Here is a 25,321-nt window from a genome sequence, read left to right on the forward strand (position 1 = left end):
CCATGTCCCCACTCTTTTCCTTACAGGCTTGATCCCAGATGACAACAGAGGGAAAGAGGACAAAGTCTCCAGAAGAGGTAGGGGTAGAAAGCTCATTTTGTTGCTGAGAAAGAATACCTTAGAAGATACAGAAAGTCAATCAAATGAATTCACAAGCCCACCATGTAAAAAGGCTGACTGAATGTTCCCAACAGGAACACTGCTTTGTCCAGCACAACACTCAGTGTTTGATAAATACAGAGGATGGATGTGGCCCAGCTCCATAGGACAGGCTGCAAAGAACCCAGCAGGCAGCCAGTCCAGTCCAATCCATTATCCAGGGACCTTGTAGCCATGCTCTTTATGTACTACGAGCAGGTGAAAAAGAAAATTCACAGAAATGCTCAGCATCAAATGTTGTATGTGGTGGAAGAGGGTCACAAACAGCAGAGTTTGCCAGGATTACTGTAATCACTTGCTTTCAAAAACTACTTATGCTTAATTCAATAAAAGCAGTTAAAATGCCAAGGAGCCAAAACCTTTATTACAAGGTTAGGAAAAGTAAAACACAGTAAAATTGCTGAATAAGTGCATTCTTTCTTGGCACTGCTGCAGGAGCTGTACAAGAAGAGGCTCTGACTTGGTTTTCTGCTTGAGCTACCTCAAAGTTTCCAGGCACCTACTTTCCTGCACATCCACACACCAGAAGCTCTGGGAAACATTGTCTGATGGCTTTGGAGGCAAGAGCACGAGAACCCACTTGCTCCTTTCAGCCCTGACATCTTGCTGTGCCCAGACAGGAACACCTGTGTTGCCTCCTCTGCTCCAGGGCAGTGCTGCAGGCAGAGACCAGCAGTGCTCTGCAAACATGGAGCACAAAACATCTCTGCTCCCTCACCAGATCCACTGCTCCTTCCTACTGTGCCCCCCTGACTGCTCATCAGAGCAACCACAGACTTGAAAAACTCTACATAAATGAGTTTTATTATTTGTTACCTTCCTAGTTTTTCAATTATGAAACAGATCTGCCAAACCACCTCAGCCTTTTCTTGTGTTTAATTTATTTAATAACTATGTCCAAGAGTAAACTAGAAAGAACTATAAAAGCAGCTTTCCCCCAGAGGCAGAGTCTATCACTCTGCTCATACGGTTGTAACGTTGTCACTTTTAAAACGAAATGCTGCATAATTAGCTTTAGCAAAAAAAAAGTTTGTGAAATGCCCAGGGCCTGGGGCACTCTGATTCCCATAAACTTCAGAGCTGGATTCTCTGTGATCCAATAAGCAATTTCCTTCATCTTTTAAAGCCCTTGTGAATGGTTTATTGAGGCAGCATTTTACAAGGAAATCTCTCGTAAAGCGCAGCGCCCGCACCAAGTCACGGCTCAGCCTCCGCCGGGGCAACCAACTCTGCAGCAGCTGCCTCCTTCAGTTACCTGCCTCTTCCTCTCATCCTATGCAGAATAACAAAATTAAGGCCTCATCTTCCAAGATTAGCCATTTCTTTCCATTTTTCAGACCGACGAGAAAGAAAACAGAATTATACAGCAAGCAAGAAAAAGAAAGTGGAAAACGGGAACAGTTTAAGCCTTTAAAATTGCATATGCCCATTTCTTCCTCTGCCAAGAATTTGGTATCTTTTTTGTCTCCTAAAAACTGAAAAACAGATGAGATGGCTGAGGGGTTTTTGGTGTCTGTTTATGCTGTTAGGTTGTTTTCATTAATCTGAGGAATCTTGTAACATTTTCTGATACCAATACAGAAAATAATTTAAAATGCTTTAATGGAGCATTCTAACAGAACACAAAATGAATTGCTGAGAAGCAAAATACCCTTTCCAACACCCTGAAAATATCTCAGCAGTTCAACAACTGTCCTAGAAGCTTCAAGCTCTGTTGCTGGGACAAGAAGAGAGGAAGGTGTAAGAAAAGAAATTCCTATTTCCTCCCCTGATTCTTCTCACACCTGATGCAGGGGCCATGAGAGCCAACCCAGGGGGAGCATCACCACCACCACCAGGCCTGGAGGGAAGGCAGAAAAGGACACTTGCAATGCTATGAATGCTAAAGACATTAAAGCAGACATAAATATGAGCTGAAACCAGAGATTTCACAATAGCCACAGGTGGGAAGGAGGACTTCTCTTAAGTGGAGCATGAAATGCCAAGTCCCTGGGTGAAGAGAGCTCAGCACAGGATTTCCATGACAGTTTTATGGGAGGGTTGGCAAAACTCGCATTGTGATTTCTTATGTGAGTCCCTCTAACAGGTCTGCTAATATACCTTCAGTTTGCTCTCAATGGAAACAAATGTTGCTTCCAGACAGCACCAGTAAAGGTTTTTAAAATATTTTCAGAGCTAAAACTGGGCAAAGAAGAGTGAAAATCTTGCATCAGATCCTGCTTTGATGTCAGCAGTTTACTTCACACACTTAGAAATGACAACATTTTAACTGTCAGATAGAAAAGCCTCTTATTTAGGAGTAAAGCAAGCAAGCACAGCAGCCTGCAGCACACACTTAAAAGCACAGCAGGCCTCATAGCCTGGGAAGGAGAGACACTGAAAATAATTTGGGAGTCCTGGCAGAAAATCAGCCTAACACAAAGGAGATTTACTCTAACCTTGACATGTGATATGGTGGTAACTGCTCCTGGAAGACTGGATGTCTCTTGCTAAAAACAGCTCAAGCATGTGCTGACTGCTGAAATTACTGTGAGAAACCCTAAATGTACGGCCTCTTCACTGTCTAAAGAACAGACTTTATGGCCTAAACTAGACTACAGCCATTTGATTATTATGTGCTCCCTCCAGCCCTCAAGATATTGAACCGGGCATTTTTCAGAGACATAGGTTTGTTGGGTGGCATTTGTTTGTTTTATGTGTGTTTTTCATTTTTCATTAGAACTAGCAATGTGCTTGAAAAAGGAACCATTACAATCCCATCATCTGTGGAAACTACATGAGGGCAGGTTCTGTTAGTGAAATCTGAATTTTCTCAGGAACATGCTGTTAGGTAAAGAACACTCCCCCATCCACACACACAGAGGATTAAAAGTCTTGTTTCATTAAATGCCATGAAACACTCTGCTTACAACTGATGCCAGCACCACCTTCTCTCAGTCTTTTAAAGCCTAGTGATGAACTACAGCAATTTTACATCTTGTGGGCTGCCGTGGTGCATCAAGCTTGAGGCATAATTTCTGTGTCCTGAGGCTTGCTCTAAGTGACATAATCAGTATTAATGCATCAGTCCTCCTACAGGGCTTTACTCTGAGTGCTGTGAAAATGAAGCTTCATTCCTCTCTCTGCACTCAGGCTGCCCAGGTGTCCCACAGCAAGGATCTCTCCAGCTATCCACCAGAGATTTGCTTCCCCCTGCCTTCTCCCCAGTTCATCACCTGTGAGAACTGCTCCCAGTCTCTGCACTACAGAGAACATGGCATGGGATCAAAACAGGCAAGTCCCAGTGTCTGGGAAGCTGCTGGTGCCACAGTGGACAACCCAAGGCATTTTCTGAGTGGCTCCATGTGCTTAAGCTGCTTTGGTGGGTGGGGAGAGCCCTGGCAATGGGCTCAGTGATGCTCCTCTCTAACAGCCCTCATGCTCAGGGCAAAAGTATTTCTAGCTGGTATTGTCAGACTCAGGGTCTGATGCTGCCAGTACTGCCAGTGCTTTTTTTGGTGGCCAAGGAGAAATTCTGGGAGCTCTCTGCCTTTTGGGGTAAAACCCTGGGAACTCAGCAGACTCAGATTGGTTATACCAGCTACACTTAGATTGCTTGCTTTTTTTTACTTCCTAATCCAATTGGGATACTTCTCACAAATGCCAATCTTGCTTTTTGAATGACTTTTTATCTACTGAACTTTGATGTGGGACTTGCACTGGAAAAGAAGAAAAAGGCATTCTCCAGTATGTTTGAGGTTGTTCATGCAGCAGTCAGGGTAAGGTGTATCAAGTTTTTCATTTAACCATCATTAAGCACAGGATATTAAGCAAAGAAATGCTACTTCACTATGCACAAAAGTTGCTGTCATTAGATAAGCTTCTCTCCAAGTACAGCGTGGCAAAGAGATTGCTTTTCAAAGGTGGGATTGAGGCCAGAGTCCGCAAGAAAAGGAATTTTTGGGCTGAAAAATCATAACAGAAAAGAAAGAAAGTTTTCTTTTCTGCAAAAGAAAACTGAAGCAAGCTTTTAAAGCCCAAAAGTGAGCTCACGCAGTCCCTAAATAGTTTAACAATGTCATTTTGGGCTATCTGGCTTAATTTCCTGGTGATGGAAGTGAGATTGGAAGGGGAAGAACAGCATATTCTTTTACTGGGCACAGACGCTCGATGCTGTATTTCTCTCAGAGTGCTACACCATTCAACACAACTCACAATTGCACGGTGAGTTGCAGTGCCAAGTCCTGCTCCAGAGCAGGAGACTGCCAAATAAAATACACTGAAAGAGTCAGCATTCCTTTGTAAATGGATGTACTTGATATGTGAAGTACTAAGCATCCATGTGACTGCTAGTGCTGAGCAAAGTCTGGCATCGTGGATGAAAATATTGTTTGCATTTCAATTTGCCCTTTCTAAATGTAGTAGGATTTCTAGTGATGTTCGTTTTGATGTGCAGTACTGCTTCACTCAACGAGAGATTTGCAAGAAGCAGGAATGAGAAAGCAGAACATTACTTTAAATGTCACTAGAAAATGAAAATAAAATCTGTGTCTGCAAGGATAATTGGGCAGAGATATTCAGGGAACCTCTCACAAGGAGATGAAGGGGGGCAGAGCCCAGTGCATCTTGTTATGACAATAATGCCTCCCAGACATCCCACTAGAGCCAGGCATATCAGCACAAAGCCACCAGACTGCCTGGCCATGATAACTGCAGCCTCTGGGATGGCACTCCCGTCAGACAGCTGGGTGTGCACCCAGACAGCACCCACACAACAGCACCACGGCTCTACAAAACAGAGCCAGCCTGGTTACCTTGTATATACACTTGTGTAAGTCGCTAAGAACTCCCTCCTCCTCGTCCTCCTCCTCGTCCTCCTTCGTGGTCTCCTTTTCCTGAGCAAAGAGCCGCCGCCTGCCCGTCTTCAGCGGGACATCGACCTCTTTTAACTTGTTGCGGAAGCCATTTTTGTGAACCACGCCATTGATGAGTCCGTTTTTGGGCTCAAACCGGGGCAAGGAATGGAACTTGTAGGCATTCTCTGAATGTCCCTCCAAAGGTCCTTTCCTCTTCTCCAGGATTTCCTTTTCCAGCAAGACCTCCTTCTCCAGTTTCTTGTGCTCCTCGGGGGAGAGGGAGTCATAGGAGAGCAAGTACTGGCAGTAGGCTTCTTGTAGCTTGGCCAGCCTGTCCTGTGCAGTTTTGGGGATGCGCAGCATGTCTGCCAGCTTGTTCCATTTCTTGAGGTCAGTCACTTGCTGCATCCCCCCCATCTCGTTGATCAGCTGGACGAAGCAGGCCAGGTCGAGCTCGCAGCCTCCTGGGATCCATCCACATGTGCCAGGCAGCAGAGGAAGGGAAAGGGAAACACAAGAGCAGGTTAGGAAAGCTGTGGACAGCTCGTGTCAAATGTGCTACCACGCTGGGCACACGGGGCATGACAGCATCAGGCACCTGGGCACCACAGCAGAATTGTCCCTCTCTAAAGACAGGCACACTTAATTCATTCACAGGCTGTATTCTGCTACTTGCCACAGCCTTCTCACAATTCAGTTTGCTCTCCTCCTTGAGTTTCATGCCCTTCTCCTCTCCAGGGACAGAAGACATCCCAAGCTATTTCCTTGACATGCATCTGTGCCCTGGTCATTACCCAGTGGTTGGGCAGATGAGAGTTATCCAGCTCTGTAAAAGCACACACCCCTGCCCACCACCAGTTCTACATCTGGTTCATACCAGGAATAAAACAGGCTGAGGTACTGGCCATCAGAAAGACAAATACCTATCCTTCCTGGAGGTGAAATGACAATTATCTAGTATCTGCACAACACCTTGAATGAAGTTAGTATTTAAGAGGAGCACAGTAACATTATTAATTTCACTACAGGTAATAAAATCTGTATAAAAAACAAATGGAGGCAAGGGTTTTTTTGCAGTTGGAGCCTGCAACTGCATAAAAAGTTCCAGACACATTATTTTTCCAGACTGAGGCCATCCATATTTTATACTCCATTCTGGTTTTGTATGTTTTAAGATGACTAGCACATTTCACACTCCAGTCAAAAACAAAACAAAGAAACAACAAAAAAAAAAGGATTATACGAACTGCAGCATAAAAAGCAGACAAATGGATGAGGAACAATAAAAGAAACATCATAAATACTCTGAAAGCACAGAAATAAATCATCAGTGGAAAGAGTGAAGAAACGAACCAAAGACCACCTACAATTCAACAGGGCACTGTTCAAGGAAAAAAGAGAATTAATACAAAACCAGCATCAACATCTCTGCTGCCACACTGTCTCCCCTTTGCCTTTTTCTTTGAGAAAAGTAAAGAAGCATTATGCCATAGCCATTTCAGAGCACTCACTATTGCAACAGAGGAGGGCAAGAAGCAGCATTATGGTAAATATTTTCTGTAGGATGCACATCTTAACTCCTATCATCTTGCCTGCTAGCACAAGCAGTGTTACTTTTTTCAAACTACCCTGTGCTGCATCTCAGATGCTTCATTGGTGATTCCAGTCTTCCCTCTGCTTTCCCCTCTTCCACCACTTGTGCCAATCCAGGAAGGCTCAGCAGGGTAACCCTGCATGCAACATTTTGGGGCAATGGCTGCAGCAGAGGCAGAGGCTGCTGACATTTATACTGCCCACACAGCACAAGGCAAAGGGGTTTGGCTGCAGACAAAACCAAGCATAAGGCTTTGGGTAGAAAACCAAGCATAAGGCTTTGGGTAGAATATGGTAAGGGTGCAGGCAGGACCATGAGGCAGCAGATATATCCTATTTTAGTACATTTGGGAATGGGGTGGGGCAGATTCTTGAAGCTGAGAAAAAGTAAACACCACTGGGAGAAAAAATGAGTTTATAAAGTTTTCTTTCTTTCTTTCTTTCTTTCTTTCTTTCTTTCTCTCTCTCTCTCTCTCTCTCACACAGAGCGTAATATAAGCAAAACTTTCAAAATGGCTTCTGCTACTTTTTTTAGTGGTTTCTACATGCAGGCCACAAATTAGCTGAAGGTGTAACTCAAGATGGATTTCCATGCCAATAGATTCAGCAATCTACATAAAGTTGGGTAACACTCTCCTAATTTGGAAAGAAGTGTGGCCCAGATTTACCATTATATGCTTTCTCCAGCACACACCCAGTTTAAGGTCCTAGTTTCAGCACTGTTGAAAATTCAATTTTCTCCTGCATCATGGAATGATCACTCATAATCACTCTGCAATATTAGAGCTTGAGTAGCACTTCATTCAACCAGAGCCTACAGCTAAGGTTTGCAAAATGCTCTCAATTATAATTCCATTTCACAGTCATAACTTTTGGAAGCATTTATATCTCAGACTGATGTTTTCCAGGATCGACCTAAGCTTGCTGCTTAAACTTTCCTTGAAAGACTGAAGGAAAGAAAAAAAAAAAAGAAGGGGACTAAACCCAACAACAACAACAAAGAGGAGTTCTTTAAAAGCACCTATAGCAAAATGGCTTAAAAGGGAGACCTGGAATGTTATGCAGAAGCAGTGTCTAACTTTTTTTTTTTAACTGCCTTAATTTCCCTAAGTTAGAAATTCTTTTAAATTGCTTAGTGAGCAAGCTCATTTTGAAAAAGAGAATCTTAAATCTTCAGGTATGCCTTAAATACCAAATGCTGGCACGACACAAGCCATTGGCAAAAGCCCCACTTACTTCAATGGAAATGTGATTTGGCCCAGAGAGAAAGGGCTATGTATGCATGTCTACTTAAATAAGTGTGCATTCATCACCAGAGATTATTTTATATGTTTCCTGATAGAACCAACAGATTTTTCCTCTTTGTGCACTGATGATCTCCAGCTTCTACTCTCCATTTTGTTTTTAATTTTAAACACAGAATAGGTAGGAAATTAACTGCAGAAAGGATACATAGGATGCAAATTTGTAAGAGACCACTGTTTGCTCTGGTTACATGGCACCCAGCAGAATAGAATCCTTGCCTATTCATTAGGCTCTTAGGTGCTTAAATAATACAAATAATTAACAGTAATGCCATCTTAATGCCAAGTTAAGGTATTTCATTAAAAAGTTAACATTGTTCCAGGAGCGTTAATCGAGCTGTCTTGCACATTTTCTTCTCTCTCTTGCCAATGTAAATGTAATTCATTATTCTTTCCTATTAGCATACAACCATTGCATACATTAGGCATACAAAATGTTCACTTATTGCTGCTTGAGTGATTTTAATTTTCAGATTTCCTTGAACATTTTTGCACGGCTATTGCAACAAAGCGCTAACCCCTCGTTCCTCCTTCTTAAAATTTTGTTATTTCTCTGCTGTGCCTGCATCAGTTCACCAGAAAATCTGCAATTATTTTGTGTGCTTTTATGCATTTTTCCCTCACTTACCATATGTGATATAAAATAAAGTTTAAAAAGGAGGAGGTGGGGGGAAGGAAGTGTTGTGAATCGTTTAAACAGAAAAGGGTGTCCTTTAATCCAACCAGGGCCAAGAGCTGCTGTTTGGATAATGCCTCAAAGGTAAAACTCTAGCCTCGCAGGTTCTGTGAGCTCAAGACTCAAAACACCTCAAAAACAAAGGGAAGAACTAATAAAAATTAAAACCACAGGTTTCTTACTATGCAGTGGCTGCAAAGGCAATAGAGATGGAGGTAGCTCATTCAATAGTTCATTTGTATGCTGCTGTTGTCATGTTTTTACAAACTATTGTCACATTTTTGTCACGTGTCATATCTGACAGCAGACCATAAACCAAGAATTCTGTTAAATAAGTGATTCTCACTCAGGCATTAGCCCTGGCAGACACCTGCTGGGAGAAATAATGAAACCTCCATTTTGCAATCAACTACATTTTACTGCCTATTCTTGACACTTAATGGTTGTTAAATGTCAGCAGGTCACTGCAAATTTGTGATTTTAAGTGTCTGAGTACCCAAACACAAGTCAGTTCTGAGATATTTTCTTTCCCCTTTGGTTAAATGTTTTTAAAGGAAGAGGCGGGGAGAAAAATGTATTAAAGCCTGGCAGCTTTGCAACCTGTTAGGAAAACATCTTTGGAAAGGACTGAAAAATATTCTGAGACAACCTTTAAAACAATCAATATACAATAAAATATCAATATTCACAGTGGTACTACCCACATAAATAACACTAGAGAAAGAAGAAGATTCTCAAATATGCTGACCAAGGTCCCACGGAGCTGGATTTTGTCCCTTGGGTCAAACAGGGAGGAAAATGGCAATACAACTCTCTGACAACCTACCCGATTCGTGGCTGGCCAGTGGAAAAAAGAGAGAGATTCAGAGCTCTACAGTGTTAATTGAACGGGGGTTTAGTTAAGCATAAAGAGAAACAGAGCATAAAGTCGTACAGGGACACTGACAAGCAGGGGCGAAAGGAAGGCCAAGGAAGCACAGCCCTTACCTATGAGTGGGAGTTCATCCATGGTAATGCCCTGAGATTTGAGGTGCTTCTTGATACAGGCCAGCCGCTGCACGTTGGGTCCCCAGCGCCTGCCTAGCTTGTGTATGTGCTGAATCTGTGTCACAAACCGCATTTCATCGTTTAGCTTGCACTCAGGTCTCCAGTCTGGAGGAGGAATCACCCTGCACATCCCATACTTCTCTACCTGAGCTCGGACTGACTCAATGTATATCAGTGGGTCATGAAATTCCTTGGTGGAGGGCCTAAGGATGGGAATCTCCCCCAGCATCCCCCACCCAGACTTACTACTGCCCTTTTCGTGCTTTCCCATTGAGTCTTGTGGCTTGTGCAAGGACTCCGCTTGAGAGGTAGAACGATTTTCACAGGAGGCATTTTCAGTTTTGCCATGTGCTTGTTTCCCTGGCGTACTCTTTCCAGCAGTGGCTCTTTTCGGCCTATTTCTTTCCAAACTCTTCTCTGGCACTTCCTTTCTAAGGTGTCCATTCAGCAAAGGCTTTTCTACTGCTGCCTTTTTGCTGGCAGCTTCTGCCAAGTTGACGGCCCCTTTCATCCTCTTGGTGGGCGACTGTATTTTGTCTATGTGATTCGTCTCTTCCAGCCTCCTCTTCGAATTGCGCAGCCCCTCCCTCAACTGTCTCCCCACCTCCTTAGTGCATGTCTTTTGGTTCAACTTGCCATTGACTTTTACACCATTAACAGCGGTATTGTTAGACTTGGATGCTCCAAGGGATAGCACCTGTTTGCGGGTTTTTGCATTGCTACTTTCTATTTTCCCTGAGATTGTGTGGTTGACAGGTGAACTGGGTTTGTGGTGATTTAGTTTGGTTTCCTTGACCAGTTCTTTCTTGGCTTTGGTGTATGTGACAGTTCCCTTTGTCACTGTTGCAGTGTACTTCACAGTTTTGGACGGTGAAGGTCTGACTTCTCTCATCTTTTTGGCACTGGCTGCATTTGCACTCGGAGATGACATTCGAGTGACCCCGTTGACTTTAGAAACCTGGAATGCCAGAAGTGTTGTAGGAGGAGCAGAAGGAAGGAAACACAAAACAGAAAAGTAAATTAATAATGTGACCGCTCAGCCCAAATATCCCATTTGCTGGACAGCCATATTCTGCAGTCCTGACTCCTGGCCCTGTCATACAATCTTCATATAATGCTTTGCACACAGGCAAGAGAGGGGACTAGGCATTAATAATAATCAAATAAAACAAAAATTTTTGTTGTGGGGTTTGTTGTTTTTTTTTAAATTTATCAAAAAGCCCCCAGTCTTGCTTTCAGAGGGTAGAAAGCCTCTGGCATTAGGAAGGTGAGGTCCCTTGCTTGCACTACCCCCTTCCGTATCTACCAGAAAGCTGTTATGGTAGATGGTCTGATTTACAAACTAATACCTTCATTGCCTCTTTTTCTGGCCCTCAAGACTCTCTCTCTCCCACCCAACCTCCTATACATGCACACATTTCACTACTTCTTAGCAGACAAAATAGGCACATATATTATCTACTTTAACTGGAATCTGCACATTTGCAAAAAACACACTGAGATTCAAATCAATTTACCTTCTATGCATGCACATATATAAAAAGAGATGTGGAACACATTATGCATCCAACAGATCAGCATGGCCATGAGATAAAGTCTGTTATACATATTAAATGTTAGGCAGTGTGTTGTTGCTGAAGTTGGTAATTTGAAATAAAAAAAATGCATACAGTAGTCCAATGCATTTTTATTTTTTTTAAAGTTTGGTATCTGGGCAATTTTGCTGACACGTATTCTATTAGATCATATTGTCAATGCAGCTTAGAATTGCTGGACTCTGCTGCTTTCTGTAAGACATTTAGACCCAGTTATGAAACTAGAATTTACATTTTAACTACAAGATGTGTTAAGGACCAAAAGCAACCCCCATCTACAAAGGGAATTGAGACAGCTCAGCACTTCCGAAGCTAAAACTCACAACTAAAAAAAACATGAAGTTCAAAACTCAAACAAATTTCAGCATTTACAGAATTTTAAACATTGACTTTTTGCCTCCTTAAATGACTGTGAGCACAAGAAAACACATCCAAAAGTCAGAAACATTGATAAAAGTGCCCAAAGTGAAAGCATACAGTACAATCCCCCCTTATCAGCACTCAGGTGAGTAACACCATTTCCTGCAGAGTTGTAATACGTTCTCCTGTGGGATTTTGAAATCCTTGCCAAATCACTAAGCATGGCAGCTTCTCTCAAATAAATGCAAGAACTGCAGTCACTTATATAATAAGGATGATATAAAATAGGGATCAAATAAAAAATACTGTGCTATGGTTTTGCATGCAGTGATTTGTGGAATGGGACCTGGAACCCGAAGAGTCTGCATACACACACATACAAGTGTGTGTTTGTGAGTGTTTATGCACATTTTTTCCTCTGTACTCCAGAAACTGGAGTAGGAGTAATGATCTTTTAAAAACCATCCATATTCTTGTCCTTCCTGTGCTTGCAAGGTAGAAACACTTAAGGAAAATCCAGTTAACTGATGACATGAGCTTTTACCTTGAGCTTTTCAAAGATGTATGAGGTATCATCTGGAAAGCAGACACTTGCAAACAGAAATGTATTTACCCATTTCCCTTGAAATTTAAGCAGTACTCCATATGTGAAATGCAGGCCTGAATTCAACTTTTACAGCACTTTTTCATGCTGCAGAATAGACATAGGTAGAGAGCTGCTGAGACATTGTCTCTTGCCTGCAGCAGTCACAACAAGCGTTGAACATCCCTGGATTTATAAATAGCTAGGAACATTGATTACAGATCTCACCTTGACTAATAGAGAAGAATTGATTGAGAACTGGAAGGGGAAGGTAATCTGGGTGACAGTGATCATGAAATGGGTTTTCATTTCTAAGATGTGACAACAGTACAGAAAGGACAACAGACTTTAAAATAAACAAAAACAAACCAACAAAACAAAAAACCTCCAGAAACAAAACAAAAGAAAAATCCACCTGAAAAAATCCAAACCGAAGCAATTTCCACTCAGAGGAAAAGCATAAAGCACAGGCCATTATGGCTGTTCACAAAGTTCTCTAATGACTGGAAAATTAGAAAATGATCACAGTAAGAAGTGGTAACACAATTATGTGACCAAGAGTAACTATATAGAAAAAGAAAAAGCACATATTAAAATCAGAAAGGTCAAGGAGCTAAAGAAACTTCAGTTAGCAAGAGACTGAAACAGAAAAAAAAATTATAAATACCTTAAAAACACAAGATAACGAACAATGGAAGAGATAAAGCACCACACAAGGAAGGAAAACAAATAGCCTGCCTAAAGTGTTCCTGCTTCTTTTGCATTAACCTTCACCAGAAGTGCCACTGACTGAATATTTATCAGGTACAAAACATAATCTATTTCAGCAAAAACGCTAGGATAGCAACCCCTGTAAGGTAGAAGGTACCTGAATGACTTAGGGCATGGCTCCTGGAAATAAGCTGGGGGCAGACAGTGAGTCTATCTAATTTCAAATCCTAAAATAATTCTGGAACAAATCATCGAACAGTTAATTTGCCAAACTCACAAATGATTATAAAAAAAGGTTAAAAACAAACCAAAAAAAATCTACCCAGGGTTTTGCCAAAATAGCAAATCAATCAAATTATGACAGCAGGTAAAGCAGCAGCTCTGCTTCAGCAGCATTCTAGTCACTGTCTCCTGGGACATTCCATCAAACTCCTGAGACACATCCCAGACATAATTACTCTAAAGTGGCTTCACAAGGGACTAAACAAGTCATCCTCAAGAAAAGTTGTCATTGTTATAGTTCACTATTGTCCTGGGAGGGCATTTCACGTGTTTTTCTGCAGGGACTTGGCTTTGCCTTGATTCTACCATGTATTTTCATTGTTGTTAAATTTGACAGTGAAACACACCTGGAAGGAAGAGGCTGTAATCACTCACAGGACAAGATCAAAATCAAAGGCACTCTTGAAGAACCTACTTCAGAACATTTCAACAGTAAGAGGAAGTGCTATATTTAGGAGGCACAAATCATATACATGTAGGGGAAGAACAACATTTGGGGAGTGCAGAGAGCTGCAAAATGCAATGGTAACACGAAGTGCACAAATCACTTTCTGAGACCTATTATTAAGGATGTTGAAAGCAAAGGGTAGGAGCACAGGCTTTCCTAAAGAGATCTGGACCCAGCACTGGGACTACACTGTGAGAAAAATTTAGATAGAGAAGCAAGTCTAGAAGAACACAAAGGGCTCGGGTATTTGGAAAATAAGACTGTTGCTAAAAAGCCACAGGAGTTGGTCCTTCTCTGACAGAGATCACCCTGAGACAACTCTAACAGTCTTCTGATGCAGAAGGGGTTCCTCTGAAAAGAGACAGTAAATGCTCTTTCCATGTTCACTGGGAAAAGCAGGAGGAAAAAATCCCTTTAAATATCTACAATGATCTGAGGCACAGCTAGGAAAACTTGCTCATTAGTAGAAAAGGAAAACACTGGAAGAAGCTGTCAATGGACATTGTGGAGTCTCCTCTACAGGAGGTTTTCAGAAGGTTTCAGGAGGCTGTAGCTGTATTACTGTGCTGTCAGGTATAATCAAGACAAAACCTCAGTGTGAGCAGTCAGCCTGTATGGAGGCACCTTGTGACTCCAGCCTGCTGCTGATTTTTTTCTGAGGAAGTTGTGACCAGAAGTCTAAAGGGCCACGTGGGGCACTCCTGAAGCAAGGGCTTGTGACACAGGGGCTAAGAACAGAACACAGTAACGTGCTCATGGAAAAAGGCAATATCCCCAGAGATTCTATTCAAAGCAAAACATGTCATGAACACCATCACCTTTAAGACAGAACCTTTGAATTTTTATTCAAACTTATCATGGGAGTCCAACCATTAACTCAGCACTGCCAAGTCCATCACTAAATCATGTCCATAACCAACAGGTCTCTTAAATATCTCCAGGGATAGTGACTGAATCACTTCCCTGGGCAAGCTGTTCTAATACCTGTCCCCTCATTTTCAGCAAAGAAATTTTTCCTAACACCCAGTCTAAACCTATCCTATGGTGAAAGTTGAGGCCATTTTCTCTGGTCCTGTTTCTTGACACCCAGAGGAAGATGCTTACCCCCACCTGGCTATACTCCCTGTTCAGGCAGCTGTAGAGAGTGATAAGGTGCTCCCTGAGCCTCCTTTTCTCCAAGTTCAACATGCCCAGCTCTGCTGACACTTCTCATCAGACCTGTGCTCCAGATCTTCCACAGCTCCGCTGTCCTTCTCTGGACACACTCCAGCTCATCAATGCCTTGTGCTGAGGGACCCAAAACTGAACACAATATTCCATATGTGTGGACAATCACTGCCCTGGTCCTGTTGTCCACACTATTGCTGATACAGGTCAGGATGCCACTGGCCTTATGGTCACTTGGGCACTGCTGGCTGTTGTTAAGCCACTGTGAATCAGCAATCTCAGGCTGCTGCTGGGCAGCTTTCCTGCCTCTCCTGATCCCTCTGCAGAGCCTTTCTACCCTCAGCAGATCAACATTCCTGCCCAACTTGCTGTTGTGTGTGAACTGACCGAGGGTGTCCTCAAACCCCTTGCCCAGGTGAAGATGTTGAACAGGATTGGCCCCAACACTGAGCCCTGGGGGAACACCGTGGGTGACCTGCTGCCAAGTGGATGGAATTCCATTCACCACCACTCTCTGGGCCCAGCCATCCAGTTTTTAACCTAGCTAACTCCCATCCAAGCCATGAGCAGCCTGTTTCTCTGGGAGAATTGTGTGGGAGGTGATGTCAAAGGTTTTACTGAAGTCCAGGGGGACAACATCCACAGCCTTTCATCCATCAGCTAGGGGTGTCACCTAGCAGGAATAAAGTGACTGACACTGGCCTCACATCATCCAAAGTCTTGAGCCAAAGGTGAAACCAGGGATATGAATAATCTTATCTCTGCTTTTCAGCTATGTTCCCAGTTTTGCTGACATACAATTGTCTTCAGACCACTCTTTTCTCTCCTTTATTGAACACCTGCCCTGCAGTAAAACTATGGTATGATAGATTATAAATTTTCTTGTCTTTATAAAAAAAAACAAACCACCTGGTAACAGCACAGCCTTGCAGGAATTGTTTTGTTAGATTTGAACTGGTCTACATATACACCTCTGCATAGCACCTAGGATTCAGCCACCAAAAACATACACAAAAAATAAACAACCTGCTAGATAGCAACCACAGTGATAAGAGCAACGTTAGCAACAGTTTTGTTCCCAAACAAATCCAAGGTATATAACTGATCCTGAATTCATTCATAAAAATAGTTCTGTGCTTATAGGAGTTGTGCAAAGGTAAATTACCATATGAGGCCAAGAGAGGGCCCCATTGAACTACATTTCCTTTGCTCACAACCCTTTAAAGTAGAAAGACTTTGGAAGATGGCAAAGGAGTAAGCAAAAGAGGTAAGGAGCCTGTGACAAGTGCAAGGGCACACCAGAAGAAGAAAGACAGAAAAACAGAAACAGAGAGGAAAAATAGAAAATATCTGGTAATTTCTAATGTTCTGCCTTTATTTTTTGTAAGACTTAACAAAAACACAAATAAACCATGCAAATGCAGTGATCAAGGAGCAAAAATATAGTGGAAGAAAGAAGAACATGTGGCTGGCACCCTGGGAAAAAAATCTCCTTTTGGTAAACACTGAAAAAAGTCAAAGACTCAGGACAACAGCAAGAAATTTAGCAATGTCCCATAACTGATAAGTTTAGGATTTTGTACAAAACTAAGACTTTCTGTAAGGTAAACCATAGAATCCATAGAATTAGTTCGAGTCATATTTGTATTAAAATTTGTAAGAAAGTAATAATGCTACTGTGGACTGCAGAAGAAAATTTAGGTGCCTAACTGGTTTTTAGGAAGGAAAAAAAAGAAAACCCACATCATCTTCCCTTAAACCCCCCTTATTTTCTGAAGCCTGGGGCCCACCCTTGCTGATATGCCCATGTGGTGTGACTGCTGGTTCTACTGCATCACTTTAAATTTTTCTCCATTGTGTTTCACACAACCAAAAACATTTAATACCCTACAAATCAAAGCCACTTGGGTTATGGACAAAACTGTTCTACACTTGTCTTTTTCCTTTCAGAACTACCTTCAGAAGTGCCAGCAGTTGACTTTCATGGAAGTTTTAACCAAACTCTGATGATATGATACAAATTTAAAGAATTTCACACAAGTGTAGGTTAAAAGAATTAAGAACTGCATTCTTATGTTTTGGGAAAATTGTTCAAAACCATGAGTTCATGACAGAGCATGTCACAGCAAAGACCATAAGATACTGATAATCACAAAATAGAAATCCAAAAGGATGAAGAAGGCAGACATTCACATTGATGCCTAGATGAGGGCAAATTGCCATGCTGGAATAAAGAACTGAAGTTGTACAGAGGTACAGACACACTGTAAATAGCCTTCAGGATCCCAAATCTGATTTACAAGGTAATACAAATTCGATTAAGGCATTTCAGGAAAACTTAAGCCACCACTGAAACACACAGCATTAAAGACTTTCTCAGCAAGAGCATCACTGCTTTTCTTTTTGTCATTCCTAATTTCCAAGCCTGTGACTCAGAGGTGCCATTTAAAGACCTTGACAGACCTCTACAAGATGGAAATTCCAGCTCCAATGAAGACCAGGTCAGCCTACTTAGAAGAAAAATCTTTAGGTGTCAGCAAGTAAAGACCATCTCCAATCAGCCTGTTGAGAATTCATTACTGAGAAACAACCAACCAACCAACAAAAAAAAAAAAAAATTCCAATTGAAAAAAAACAAAACCAAACCAAACCAAAAACAACAACAACAAAAAACCCAAAAAACCCCAAACTAAACCAACAATGAAAAAATGAAAAATATCAATGAAAAAAAACAACTAAATCAAATTCATCCCCCCACAATAAAAGAACCCTAAACCCCCAAAAGTCTTAAGTGCAGCAAACTTTCTGTACTGCCCTGGTGCAGGTACTCTGCTAACCCAGCCCCAGCCTGAATAAGGACAGTCACAAGCACTGAAAGACTGGCCTGCTAAATTTTCACACCTGAATTCAAGTTAGGTTGAAACAAATCTCTTGCTGAATTGTTTTGCTTGCTTTCAACCACGTAACATGGAACTCTAAAAATGTCTCCCACCAGGTACTTCCATTGTGAAGGAGGCAGTATTTTGGAGCACCTTCTTTTCTCCTAGACTCTGAGGTTTGTGCTGCCCATGTGCACAGCAATGTCAGGCTCTGCAGAGCACCAGTGAGCTCCCAAGATAAGTCACACAGACCAGCTCCTTCTTCCATGTGCTGCCAGCCTTGGCACCGTCAGCACAAAGTTTTCATAAACAGCAATGTGAACTTTACTCTTTTATATGAATACACCAGATAAAAAAAAGACAGGGTTTTAAAGCACACTTTATCATAGTGACTTCCCAAGAATATATTTTTCTTTTCTCCTTTTTTTTAATCACTAAAAATTAACTCCCTTCTGCTCCAGAGTGTGCTTTTAAGGATTGCCACGTTCGATCTACATCAAGCAGTGGAAAAAGGAGCTGAGAACCTTAAAAGCCTTTGTTTCTCGTGTGTCCACAGCAGAGCACAACTTATTACCTGTTTCCTTAAGTCCTGAGCCGATCTGTGAAGAGTGTGGTGGTTGTTAGCCGTGAGCCCTTTCGTAGAGGAGCCAGTGTTTGTAGTAGCGTGGTGATTAGCAGCAGCCTGGTCTTTCCGACTCTCAGCCTTGTGTTCGCTGTTCCTCTCCTTCCCTGGGGTGGCCTCTTTGCTTTTGTGTTTCTGAGCAGGTTCTTTCTCCTTCGATGATTTGCTGGACCCATTGAAAACTGAGAAAAGAGAAAATCAGGTTATTAAGGGAAAAAAAGCAAAGAAAAAGTATGTAAGACCAAACACTTCATTCAAAACATTACAATTTTCTCTGCTCTCAGCACTGGATAGTTAGTGAATGCCTTCTTACAACTGAAGTTAAATCAATATAGAAATAGCACTATTTTGCATATTTCTCTAGATGAACAGATTTACTAAAATACCTCCTCTAGTTGTTAGCACACACTATCTTCAATATCCAAATTAAAACATACAAGGTATATTACTGTTTTGACTGACCTAGATTTAGAATTATGAGTTTGATTTTTATTTATGACAGTTTTAATTATCTATTTTTGCTCTTGCAGTGGGGGAATTCTAAACATAACCTAAACAGAAAAAAAATCTTTATTTTTATACCAACGTAGAAGAAAGGAAACATTCCATGAAAAAGCATGTTTTGTTTTCATCAATACCCAAACTGCTGAATCAAACTGACAGCAGTTTGCCTATAGCAGACAAGCTGCAAATAGAAAAAGGTATTGCTGCAAAGAAAGGAAAATATTAAAACCACTTTGGGACATGTGACATGAAGTAACACTGGGACCAATGCTGAGAACTGTAACCTTTAAACAAGGGTAAGAAAGTGTGGAACAGACACCTTTATTTTTTGTAAATAAATATGATGCGAATGTATACAAACAAGTTTTGTTCCTGTCTCTCTGCTGAATTTATTTAAGAATAGTCACTGCTCTTCTGTTGTCAGGGAACATGAAAAGCTGAGGTTAAAACAAACTAATAAAAAAAATCACATCAAATTTCTCTGTTCATCAAAAATGTGTTGATTTCATGCCAGTGATGCCCCCTCTTCAGTGTAGCACTGGACAGAGGCCCACAAAGCTTGTGATCCAACATCCACAACGGCAAATGCCCTCCTGCCTTTTATTCTTGATTCCTACCCTTCTTTCTTTGACATGGTTTAGGAAAGGATGCAAATAAGAAACTTCATAAATACTTAATAGCACAACTATGTGAAAATCTTATTTATTGCACACAACATACACCACTTGTTTGGGAACAGTAATTAAATGCATGAAATTACTGTTTTCTTGGGAAATGAAAGCCTTATTTTGTCACTAAAAGTGATATTCCTACAACAAATACCTCCTTATCTAAGTTGTGAAGCTTAGCTGTCTCAACATATGTAGAGTATTAACAGTAGGAGCAGCAGTAAGAGTAGTAATAAAAACCCAACTGTCCTGCAGGACAGAAGAGGGGCAGCTAAGCTGCTTTTGAGCAGATCCTACCTCCAAACCTTCCCAAGCAGCTATTCAGCTTTGCCCGGCTGGAATCCCAGCAAACTATTGACAAATTTGATTTTCAGGTCACTTATCATATTCAGTCAGTTGTAAGTGTTGAAGCAGATTACTTAAACCAGAAAATACTGTAATTGCTTTTCCCTCTCCTCCTTCCCACTTGCATAAATGGAGTAAGAATGAGAGAAAAGCTGTCGGCAGTGCAGTCATCACAAATTTCCCCAAGGTTCTGTCACTCCTGAGCTCAGGAACAACTGGTGCTGCCCCAGCCAGCCAAGGATTCCTCAGTGATTTCTGTGAAAATCGTGGAACCCTTTGTGTCTCATTTCCAGTGATGGAACTGATAATAACTGCCAACCCCTCTCAGGAAGTTCATGACAATACATTCATCTTCCTTTGTAAGGAATTCTCACATCAGACAGAAAGCACTACAGATGCACAAAGCACAACTATTTATTTTTAATAAGACATAGCACAAACAACCAATGGCAGTTTTGTTAATATGTATTTTATCATTTAGAGTGATATCTTCCTTTGAAGAGAGCAAATTGTATATACTGATCTGCTCCTATGGAAACATTCAAGTCAGAGAGATTAATTTTCTGTAATCAGTTGCCACTTTAAAAACCAAAGAATACTAAAACAGAAAACACAGCCAAAAAGCCAAATTGTGCACTTCTCTGGTTCACAAAAAAAAAAAAAAAAAAAGGGAAAAAAAAAAAAATAGGAAAAAAATGCGAACATGAGAAAAGGTATATTTTATATGCAACAGCTCATTAAATTTAAGTGTCATGGGAATCCTGCCAGTTTTACCCTCTGAGTAATCATCTTTTGTCTTAATTTGTAAGATTCTTGAAAGGAGGAAGACAGAAACAGGAGGAAAAAAATGTTCAGTCTCACAGGAAAAGCTTAAAAAGCTTAAGTCTGAAAACACAACAAAGACAGATGTAGATACAAAACAGTTTTTGCCATGCTGTCTTCTAGTTAAACAGTAGATGGTATCAGTTTCTATGAAAATCAGTACTTGTTCCTTCCAACACCTAGATTACTTTTATATCCAGCTACTTTATATCCAGCCATATAACCTTTCTGCAATAGCAAGTTCTGAAAAATTCACAAACATACTGTGGGAACAACTATCAAAATGTTAACTTGATAAATTACAAAATACTATTGCAAGCCAAGCATTTAGGGAGGGAAAAATCCCCAAGACTATGATTTTCCTCCCATCTCACTAAAAATGTTGAAGCAAGTTATTTAGACAATAAATTTATTTAGTACAATACAGGATTAAACTCTGGCCCCAACAGCTAGTAAGATAGTTCAAAGGAAAAAAAAGGTATCACCAAAAAAAGACCAAATAACCCCCCAAAAATCTTGTTGGAAGAGTAACTGATAATAAGCCAGCAATACCCACTTCTCAAAGGAAAGAAAATAATAACCCACCAAAACTCTTCATTAAATATTACTGAGACCAAATATGATTAAACAATGAAATGATTACTAATTCTTTTGTGTCTTCTTATCCAGCAAATTGCATTCTCCTTCATGTCTGCCAGATCTTAAATATTTCTGATGCACTTAGAAAATGAGGAAAGGTGTACGCTGTGCTTTAGGAACCCCAGACAGATGTGCTCCAGGACAATCTCCCACGTTAGAAATAAGTCTGACATGCCACTATCCAATGTTCTGTTCCCAGTCACTTTAGTTCCTTGCTAAAGAGTAGTCAATAAAGGTTTCACCTTTGAAGCAATAATTCCATTAAAAGATAGAAAGACCAAAAACCAAATCTAACCCACACTAGTCATGAAACTTGCATTCCTGAAGCAGAAATGATATGTAGTCTTGAATTATGATTATTTCATACTATCTTAACCAACTCTGTATTTCCAGAACAGCTTTTAATTAAAGGTAAGAAGTGCTACTAACAAATAATTAAAAGTGTAAGTAAATTATTAGTGTTCAGACACTCCAGATAGAATAAATGGGTATCATTATACTCACATCCATCTGAATGCTTATTCTCAAAATGCTGTCCCCTCCAAAGCTATTATTATTATTAAACTGAAACAATAAGAGTCCCACAGTGAAATACTTGTGGGTCTTTTGGTTAGCAGTGATGATCAAATACAAAGAAACTGAACCACGACATTCAAAACTCACGAGCACTGGGGGTTTTTAAACCACTGATATAATTTATGGCAGCAGAGCAAAACCTTATGGCAGGCATGATCCCCATGGATGCATCAGTGCTCCCTGCACCAGGGGAACTAGACCCCAGGCATCAATATTCATTCAGGATCCCATCCTGGGACTTTGGGGTATCTCATTTGAAACTGTGATAAAGAATCCCTATACAAACCAATGCAAACTGTGCAAATTGTGTCTGTATTACATGCAGCTATAATAATGTCTACAAAAATTTTTGGTCAAGTAAAGCCACAGATGTGCTCAATTACTACAGATTAACTAAGCATTTACTACAGGAATTGACACTGTAGTGGGCGATAAACATAATGTGTTTTCAGCAATTTTCAGAAGTATTCCTACAAATTAATTTGCACACAAACTCTTCACAGGATACAGCCAGCTAGCCATTCAGAAGCTAATTTATAATATGTACAATAATCAGGCTTTGACTCTGGAGGCAGCACAATTACTGGACCGGGTTCAGTCAGCTATTGACTCCATAGACAAAGCTAGGTTTCCCAAGCCCTCCTGGAGGTTATTCTTGCACCTGATATGCTTCATACTTGAGATAACCAGGGAGCTTTAATATGGACTGCAGAGTACTGAACTCTTTTGCTGTGTGACAGTGAGAGAATGAAGGAGATGAAGGCATGAACCATACACATACACATGTGCTGCATGTTGCAGAGCTTGCACTGCATAAGGCAAGTGATTGCACATTCATAAAACCATCCAGAAAAAAGAGGAGAGATAGAAGTGAAAGGGAGAAGTTTTGTTTTTAGAAGGAGAAAAGGGAACTTTGCCAATATTGTGAACCCGAGCCAGCTATTCCAGTGCAAACCTCATGTTGTTACATATATCATGTTTGGGAAAAGATGTAGTATTAATCAACTTTCTGGCATAGAGTATCTGTTACTGTACAAAAACATTCTTGCTCTGGCTTTAATTCAGTTCTAAGTCACTGTGAAAACATTTATGTGGCTCTCAAACTGCGTTGAAGGACCCAGGCAATAATTCTTTTCCCCTCCCAGAGGAACTAAAACAACCTTCTACTTCCATAAAACACAGTATTTTAATACTGCCAATTGTTTTCCTTAAATGTTGGGTATGTTCTGACTTCCATAAATCATTTCCAGGGATAGAAGCTGTCTTCTGAAACCCCCAACATGCTCTGCCTACTCAGAGTCAGGAGCAAAGGTGTGTACCTCAGAAGAAAAGGATGACACCACATCATATGAAAACGTGGTATTGCTGCTTCCACACTTCCCAAGCCCTAATGCAACACCACTCAATTTCTCAGTGGACAACACCGCACGAAAATTTCCATAGCTGCATGCTAGCAGGGGTCAAACAGGAGAGCCATGGCAGAGAGGTAACACTGAATTCATTTTTGACACCATCAGTAACACAGCTCAAGCCCTGCACGCACAGGAATATATTGGGCCACCGGGAGAGGCATTATTGGTATGAGACACTGCGCCACTGCTTGCAAAAATTCAATACCGAGTGTCTCGTCTCAGCACAAATTCATTACTCTCACCTAACCATTACGACACAAACAACATCAAAAGGGTCACTCACTAAGCAGCAAGTCCGTACAAGAAGTGTCTGCCTGTTATCACGAGTCTCGCACCAGGGTAACAATTCAATTTTTTTTTTTTTTTTTTTTTCTTCTTTTTTGAGCAACTTCCAGCTCCCCTATTCTTCTCCACAGGTCATACATCTCGCTACTGAAAATCCGCAAATCCCCAAATGTGTTGTGCCTGATTTGCATATTTAAATATGCAAATTACTGCAAACCGGGTAATTTTCGTGTTACATATTTTTGCAGAAAAATTAAATGTGCAAAAATGTTTATTGCAACAATTACTGGTTCCATGGTCTTTCAACAAAAGGCTGTAAATCATCAAAATAATTGCCTACCCATTAACCATTGCAGCACTCTGCCTGAAATTTTCTCATTCTTCAAAATATATTTTTCTTCTAAATGTTTACCTCTTCAGGATTAGTTTCACTAAAAATGATGTACAACCCTAAGGCTCTCAAATAACAAATCTAGTTAAAACCAAAACTAATTTATGAACTGCAACAAGAAATCAGAATTTTCTCACAGCACACTCAAACAGTATTATATGTAATAGATGTGCCATTCAAGCCCAAGATACACAAATGCTGAATTGGACTACACCGTGAAATAAGAAAAAAAAACCTATCTATGATCTTTTGCAACATCATCTTTATACTACTATATATATAAGGAAATTACTCTGCTAAATTTTCCATTGCAAATTGAGAAGTGTTTCTGGTAAGCAAGTAAGACAGCACTGAAGCAGAGGATATTTCTTGCAATGCTTGCTTACTATGCACTACTGCAAGGTCTGTTTTGAAATTTGAGCCCCAAAAGGAAAAAAAGAAGCATCTCTACAGTTTTCTCTCCTGCTCATTTCAGGCAAAAGGCATGCAGAGCAGTTTTTATCTCGTCATGTAAACAAAACACAGCAGGAACCTGCAACCATTTCTGACCCTGGAGGTTTGCTAACACACTGAAGCTGGTTTACTCCAGCTAAGGACACCAAACTTGCCTTTCATAAAGAAGTTTGGTTACAAATAATGATGGTTAATTCTGTTTTCCTGAAAGTAAATTAGAACTTAATTGTCTGTCTCTGGCATCCAGAGACAACAGGACATTCCCATGTATGCTGGCCCAGATGTACTCTCTGCCTTTGAGCTGCTCTGCTGGTATGAGAAATATCTAATTCCCCAATCATTCTTCCTGAGAAAATTAGCCAACCATTATTAGAGGAACTGTAGCCTGCTGCATGCAATGCCAAAGTTGTCTACACAACCATATCTCTGTATGCTGCTCCTCCTGAGGCACTTTTCCAGCCCACAAGCCCTTTCAAGTAGAGTAATGCCTATCCTCCTTTGCTCCTGAGATGGGACTGATAACCCAGCAACTCCCCAACTCCACCTTCCAGCTCTCTATCACAGCCTGCCTAGCAAAACACTTGGCACCTGAAAACATTTTTGTTCAGGAGTCTGCAGAGAAAACCTTCCATTGTGCCACAGAATGAAATCAAACTAGGATTTATTTAGTTGTGAGGAATTCAAAGAATTAGGTTTAAAGGAACGAAGACCTAAGCCTACCCTCTTACCTACAACTTGGAATTTCCTCTGAGCAGTGGGGAGATGCAATTTAGACACAGTATCTCCCTGGAAAGACTTGCACACTCCCTATTACACATTCCCATGAGTGCACTTCTCCTGCCAAACATATCACTTTGCTCTTTTGCAGCTGGATATGCATGCAACACATCAGCAGCACTATGAAAGGAGGGTGAAAAGGCACAGGTAACAATTTGATGCTTTATATGTATCTGTGTAAGCAGTAG

General features: G+C 40.9%; 1 protein-coding gene across 1 annotated transcript in view; it reads right to left on the reverse strand.

Annotated features, from left to right (window-relative positions):
* Positions 1-25,321, reverse strand: part of JARID2 (jumonji and AT-rich interaction domain containing 2) — a 206,989-nt gene that overhangs the window by 17,706 nt on the left and 163,962 nt on the right. The window contains exons 6-8 of the mRNA XM_056483727.1: positions 18,214-18,443; positions 9,555-10,572; positions 4,953-5,458 (exon numbers count right to left, since the gene is read on the reverse strand). Of these exons, the coding sequence (XP_056339702.1) occupies positions 4,953-5,458; positions 9,555-10,572; positions 18,214-18,443 (1,754 nt within the window). The remainder of the gene's footprint in view (positions 1-4,952; positions 5,459-9,554; positions 10,573-18,213; positions 18,444-25,321) is intronic.

This window comes from Oenanthe melanoleuca, chromosome 2 (assembly GCF_029582105.1).
Source record: "Oenanthe melanoleuca isolate GR-GAL-2019-014 chromosome 2, OMel1.0, whole genome shotgun sequence".
Classification (NCBI taxonomy): domain Eukaryota; kingdom Metazoa; phylum Chordata; class Aves; order Passeriformes; family Muscicapidae; genus Oenanthe; species Oenanthe melanoleuca.